Raw genomic sequence first — 6,454 nt, forward strand, 5'->3', positions numbered from 1 at the left:
GACGGATGCTGGCAGCCAACCATTGGACTGAGTTCAGGGTCCCTGATGGAGCAGTTGGAGAAAGGACTACAGGAGCTGAGAGAGTTTGCAGCCTCATGGGGGGAGCAACAGTGTCAATAGGCCAGACCCCCACACACAGAGTAGAGCTCCCTGGGTCTGGATCACCAACCAAAGTTGCAGACCCATAGTTCCAGCAGCATATGTGACAGAGGATGGCCTTGTTGGACATCAGTGGGAAGAGAGGCCCTTGGGCTTGAGAGCATTTGATGCCCCAGTGTAGGGGAATGCCAGAGCGGGAAGACAGGAGTGGATGGGTGGGGGAGCACTCTCATAAGGCAGGGGGAGGGGGGAATGGGATAGGAGGGTTCTGAAAAGGGGAAAACATTTGGAATGTAAACAAAGAAACTATCCAATAAAAAAATGTGTCTTCATTGTTAATTTTCAGTCATCCTAGCTCAATAATGACAGAATATATCCCCTTTATTTGTGGTGCATGTTGCATGCAGAGATTAACAAGTAACCATGACACACAAGTGCCTTTCTTAGAGGTTTTTTTTTTTTTTTAATAGAAGGCTATTTTATATCTTCCAACCGGTGTCATAAGTAAAAGTGGCTATTAATAATTATAACCAACTCCTCATTAGCTTGGCATTTCATTTTCCTTCCCCTATGGTGCCCTACAGTTGAAGGCAAACTCTCTGTTGAGTAGTTATTTCAGACCAGCCACAATAACGATGCTGGAGAGAAAGCTACTTGGAGGGGATTATATAAGACCAAGCACTCAAGGACTCAGACAGAGCAGCAAATTATAAAGCCCAGTACTTGGTAGCATGTAACCAAATGGGCCAGTTGAAATGCTAATTGCCTTTCAGGAAAACTAAAGCCAGACAGGGGACCTTGTACTTCACAGAATGAAATGCATTTTTACTCCACGTCTGTACCCTTGGCTTGCTGAGAATTATTTGAAATCTATTCATAAAAGGTAGTTCTTTCCATAACCTTTAAGATGTGAGAAATTTACTTAGCCTCTCTCAGCACTTCAAATATGCTGATGTACTAAGACATGAACAGACCATTGGCTCAAAGCCATGCTAAGCCCCTAATAAAGAAACCATGAACAGGCTGGTCTCAAGTATGTGACATAAACTGAGGAAATGCACCTAGGGAGTTTTCAATAACAAATTCATGAAATTAATAATAAAAAAAAGACACTCTTTAAAACGCTCTGTCAATGTAATTACACTCATATGTACATGGAAAATGTTCTCACTAACTCTTTAAGAAAATCCAGCCTCCTTTTTAATAACTTAATAATTCTGAATTGTGTCAAAACTCATTAATGGACAGTTACTCCAACAGCCACTATTCCTTACCATAGGATGGGTTCCTCTAGGCTTTCCAGGTCATTAATAGTGAGTGAGAACTAGCCTATCAGCACCCTGCCCCCTTTCGAGGGACAGCCAGACTTACGCCTGACTGCACAAGAAAAGGGCCTGTGACCACCTGCCCAGCAGCTGGGGGAGGGACTTGGTCTAGTACATTCTAAAGTGGATAGTGTGTCACAGTGGAATCAGAAAACACTGCCTTTGTGCTACCAAGCTTCCAGGGCCCCAGCTCCACCCTCTTCTGCTTCACCACAATCAGGCCAACAGACCTGGGGTGCCGTCTTCCTGTGTGGCCTGACAGCCCAGCTTATGGGGAACCCTCCCTATGTACAAAGATTTTGCCTGTGCAAGCAGATGGAGAAATCAGCTTCTCATATTGCTCCATTTTTCATGGTTTGTTAGTGATACATTTATCTTCATTTCTCAACGAACATTTTTATTGATATATCCAAACTGCTTGGCAACAACAGAACATTAAAAACTAACTTTAAGTAGAACTTTAAAGCATAAATGTGTCAATAAAGCATTGAGCTCTTACCCTGACGTAACAGGGGTCGGAGGGTGAAAAGCATGACCCTGGGTGGCTTTCTCCACTATGTTTGAATGAAGGAGGTTGCAGTGACTTTTATTCATTGTACTGTTTGAACTTGCTACTTGATTTTACGTTATCTTAACTATTCTATAACCTAACAAAATTGTGTAAGGACCTCAGTACACCTACAGGGTCTGTGAGCCACTAAACCACCCCTCCAGAAAGTAGCAATAGTGACTCCACCATAAACATCTTATACATGCAACATAAACAATAATTAGTGGTTGCAGACAAGTAACAGGGCAATGACTCAACTGGTCAACAACTTTGCTACATCTATAGATAGTAGAGAAAGACACAGGTTCTGTCCTTAAAGGCTTTGCTTTCTAAGTGGTGCAACCTGGACATTTTTTAATGAAATGGCATCAATACAGCAAGGGTGTATATAGCATCTGTGAGTGACAATAAATTAACGAGCACATTTGCCCATTAACAGGTAACAGATGAAAGGATTGCTTGGGTGACCAAAATGAAAATAGAATGTGTGACCTTAACTGCTTCTCAGCTTTCCTAAGTTCCACTGTAGTCACACACAAATAAAGAAGTCAGTCCAGTTTGGCTACAAGGCTTCTCTTGGAGCTTCAGGAGTTCATTCCTGTCTTCCACAGCAGTAAAGAAAACAACGTGTTTTAGAAGGTGGGGGAAATTCTCCCAGGATGTAGATCTTTCTGCCCTAGTTTCTTCATATGGAAATCAAAATTACAGTTCATGGTTAATTATAAAGTTGATCTGGATAAAGGGATTAGTCGAATTCCTGGCATACTGTGTACACTAGGCAAAAGCGGCATGCCATTGCCATTCATGAGGATATAAACAAAGCCTTTGGTCACAGTTAGCCGATGTAAAGCCCCTTCTCCCACGGCACATCATCCCTCCTTGTCTTGAGCATGGCCACCTCCAAGGGACAAAACAGCTGACATTCTCTGGTGTAACATGGCCTTTTGCTCCTTCACAGTATTTCTAACAATTGTTTTTATTTCTATAAGAACATTTGTGTCCTAAATATTTCATATTATTATTCTATGACATCAAATACAATAGGAATTCAACAGCGTAAAACTAAATTATTTTCCTAAATACTGAGAATTTTAACTAACACTTTGTTCTTATACCTGATGGCATCAAGACTTGATGCTCTCACATAGTTAGCCTTTGCCTCACTGTGGACTTGGTATAGTCAGATTTCGTGAGTCTATAGGAGATTAAGGTAATGTTCCTAATATTCAGCATAATGGACGTCTAAAAGCACTCAGAAAAGACCCTTGATCTGGTTTTCATAACTGGGGATTTGAAGCAGAAATCTTGAAAGTTCCCAGCTTCAGTGTCACTGTCTGGGAATTAGGATACTGCTCTTTAGTTTATGATGATGATATGTCAAATAAGGTCTTTATAAAGGACTTCAAGGAGCTCATGACTAATGTCTTTGAGTAAGAATTGAATTGTACATATTCATCATGGAAATAAGGTGGTTCAGTTGTTCAATTTTGCTTGGATGCATTTGATATACTCATTGTTTTTTTAACAGATGCAACCTTGAGTGATGTAATTTTTAACTAGACTACATCTTTGCAATCACCTAGCACAAAGAGCTTGATTTTATAAGTGAAGAAACAAAATCCTGAAGAACAGTTTCATGTTCAAAGTCACTTAAGTTGTGGCAGAAGTGGGATATAATTCTCCAACACATGCAATCGCATGCATTTTTTTTGTAATAATTCAGAATGTATTTGTAAATCAGTAGGAGTTTACTACTTAGCCTAGGAAATCTCCCAGACATAAGTCTGGTACCTCTGCCCTGATTAAATGTCTACTGTCTTCTTTAATGTCCTTTCTCTTTATTTCTTTGCTCTAGTTCTTTGGAGAGATGACTCACAAAGAAGGAAGCTTTGGTTCAGGGATGGAAGATGGTTGTAACACTCAGTGCCAAATCACTTAAGGGGTATTTTGGACTTTTCCTGTCAAGAAGTAACATCTTAATTCCAATTTCTACAAATGTGCAGCTTATGAAGGGGTCTGCAGCCCCATAGGAGGAGTATTAATATGAACTAACCAGTAACCCCAGAGCTCCCTGGGACTAAATCACCAATCAAAGAAAACACATGGTGGGACTCATGGCTCCAGCTGCATATGTAACAGAGAATGGCCTAGTCGGTCATCAATGGAAGGAGAGGCCCTTGGTCCTGTGAAGGTTCTATGCCCCAGTATAGGGGAATGCCAGAGCCAGGAAGCAGGAGTGAGTGGACTGGGGAGCAGGGGGAGGGAGGAAGAGGATAGGGGATTTTCGAAGGGGAAACTAGGAAAGGGGATAACATTTGACATGTAAATAAAGAAAATATCTAATAAAAAAGAATGTGCAGCTTATAAACACATTATGTACATGTTAAAGGCTATAGATTTTGTAAGATGTTAGTTTACACAAGTTATATACAACTTAATGTTGTACCTTAAAGTTATTTTCTCAATGGAAATGAAAAATAGTTCAGGAAATTTAAAATATAAAAGAAATATGTGTGTGTATATACATAAGGAATTTTTACACTCTATGTTAATTTCAAACTCATCGGAAACAATGTGCTTGACTGAAACTCCCTGAAGCAGTAGGTATCTGGAACATTAACAAGATTCCTTTAAAGTTACCTCGATATTCACAAAAAGAAGTTTTATCTACCGACCACCTGCAGTTCTTGCCCAATTATTTTTCCAAGCCATCTTTGAAACTAGAGCCTGTGTTTCAACTGGGCAGAAAGAGATATGGGAACTTTTCGCTCTGCTCATCCCAGTCTCCTCTTCTCTGAGATGGCAGCTTTGGGAGCAGCTATGCAAAGCCGCAGCCTTGTGCAGGGACCAGGCATTTGTCCCGTTACCCGCAGCCCGCCACCCGCTTGTCCGTGCGGCCGCTACCCGCCCGCCTTCTGCGCCGCCCTCGCTCCTACCTCCAGCAACAGGTGCAAGCGGCGGCTGCCCGGGAACTGCCTAAGAGATGCTGTAGCCCTCCCCGACCCACTGGATTCCCTCAGCACCAACCCCAAGTCACATCCTACCTGGTTCTGAGGTCACCGACATCTGCGTGCCCTCCGATCCCCGCCGGTGCCGGGCCTCCCTTCACACCCAGGGTCCCCACCGCTGCCGTTCCTCCCTTCACACCCAGCGCAACCCTCTGCAACGCTAATCCTTTCCCCGCACTGTCCCTTCCAGCCAAAGACTTCATCCTCTCCCCTCCCCCTAGCGCTCCTCTGCTCCAATAGGACTCTGGCCCGGGGGATGGGCTCACCTGGTCGGTGGAGCGGGGGTGACTGTCCTGGCAGCAGGCTGTCCTCTGCGCAGCGGGCAGCCAGGTCCGCACTCCGTCGTGGTGAACTCCCCGCCTTGGCCATGACTAATGGACTCTTCCAGCAGTCAGGCGTCCAAGCTGACCTGCTGGGTACCACAGCGCTTGGCCGGTTCTCTTAGGCGCTAAACTTTGGAGCTGCTCTGCTGTAAGCGGCTCCCAGTCTTCTCTCCAGTTTGCTGAACCTAAAAGGGTGTTTCCTTTACCATCGATTGAAGCCCTTCTTCAAGTGTTCACTCTGAGTACTCATTCACTGATGAATTACTAGAAATGAAGGCGGTATCTCTATGCACACTTACAAGGCAACATCTTTGCCATCTCATATTGTATTAATACCTAGTTTATTACCTACTGTAATAATACCTAAGTTCTTCAAGGATTAAGGGAACCAAGTTTTTTCTGATAGCACACAGGGCATGTGTATGTGGGTCGTTATTCTCCCCTAGACTTAGTCATGAAGGCTCCATAGTGGGAAGAGCCGTGGTGGTTATCAGAACAATTGCAGCATCATTCATGGGAAGTTTCAAACAAGGAAAAAGACTAAGATTTTTGGTCCAACCCTCTGCCTCCACTTTTTGTGCTAATAATTATTTAATTTGATGTTCTGTTCATAGGTAAGAGTGACAGATCCCCCTGAAACTGAAGTTGCAGACAGTTGTGAACTGCCATGCGGGTGCTGAGAATTGAACCTGGGTCCTCTAGAAGAACGTCAACTTTCCAGACCCCTGCCTCCACTTTTTAATGAAAGAAGCAAGGTTATAAATTAAGAGCAGATTTAAAAAAAAAAAAAGTAGGAAAAGACAAAGCGACTAAATTAAATAGAAAGAGAGGCCAGTGGAGGATCCAAGATCCATTCCAAACTAACAGAATGGAATAAGCTTTAAGTAACAAACGGGGATCCAGGGACACAGTTATTATGAACTATTGCAGAATGCCTCATCTCAAAATTGTAGGACTCGGCAAACAGCTGGACATCAAAGATAAGGTTAGGCAAACTAGTTGTTGTACACCATATTCATGGGGCTGAAAATGCCCACGGCACGCACTACAAAAGGTAAGAGTAAACTGCTGCTTCTAGAAGCGGTGAACGAAGTGGACACAAGCGGGCGTGAGCTCTCAAGTCGGTAGCATAGTAAGAGGATTTAAGGC

The 6,454-nt window shown here is 43.1% G+C and overlaps 1 protein-coding gene across 9 annotated transcripts in view; it reads right to left on the bottom strand.

Annotated features, from left to right (window-relative positions):
• The window catches only part of Adgrv1 (adhesion G protein-coupled receptor V1), a 538,324-nt gene extending 532,921 nt beyond the window's left edge, over window positions 1–5,403 (bottom strand). For 2 of the 9 annotated variants that reach the window (XM_017315364.1, XM_017315363.1), the window contains exon 1: window positions 5,249–5,366. In XM_017315364.1, coding sequence (XP_017170853.1) covers window positions 5,249–5,351 — 103 coding nt within the window. In that variant the 5' untranslated portion in view covers window positions 5,352–5,366. Of the gene's footprint in view, window positions 1–5,018; window positions 5,195–5,248 lie in introns of those variants that run through there. The other 7 variants (XM_017315369.2, XM_017315370.2, XR_001780748.2 and 4 more) reach the window with 6 other exon arrangements.
• Window positions 5,404–6,454: the final 1,051 nt, after the last annotated feature.

This window comes from Mus musculus, chromosome 13 (genome assembly GCF_000001635.26).
Source record: "Mus musculus strain C57BL/6J chromosome 13, GRCm38.p6 C57BL/6J".
Taxonomy (NCBI): domain Eukaryota; kingdom Metazoa; phylum Chordata; class Mammalia; order Rodentia; family Muridae; genus Mus; species Mus musculus.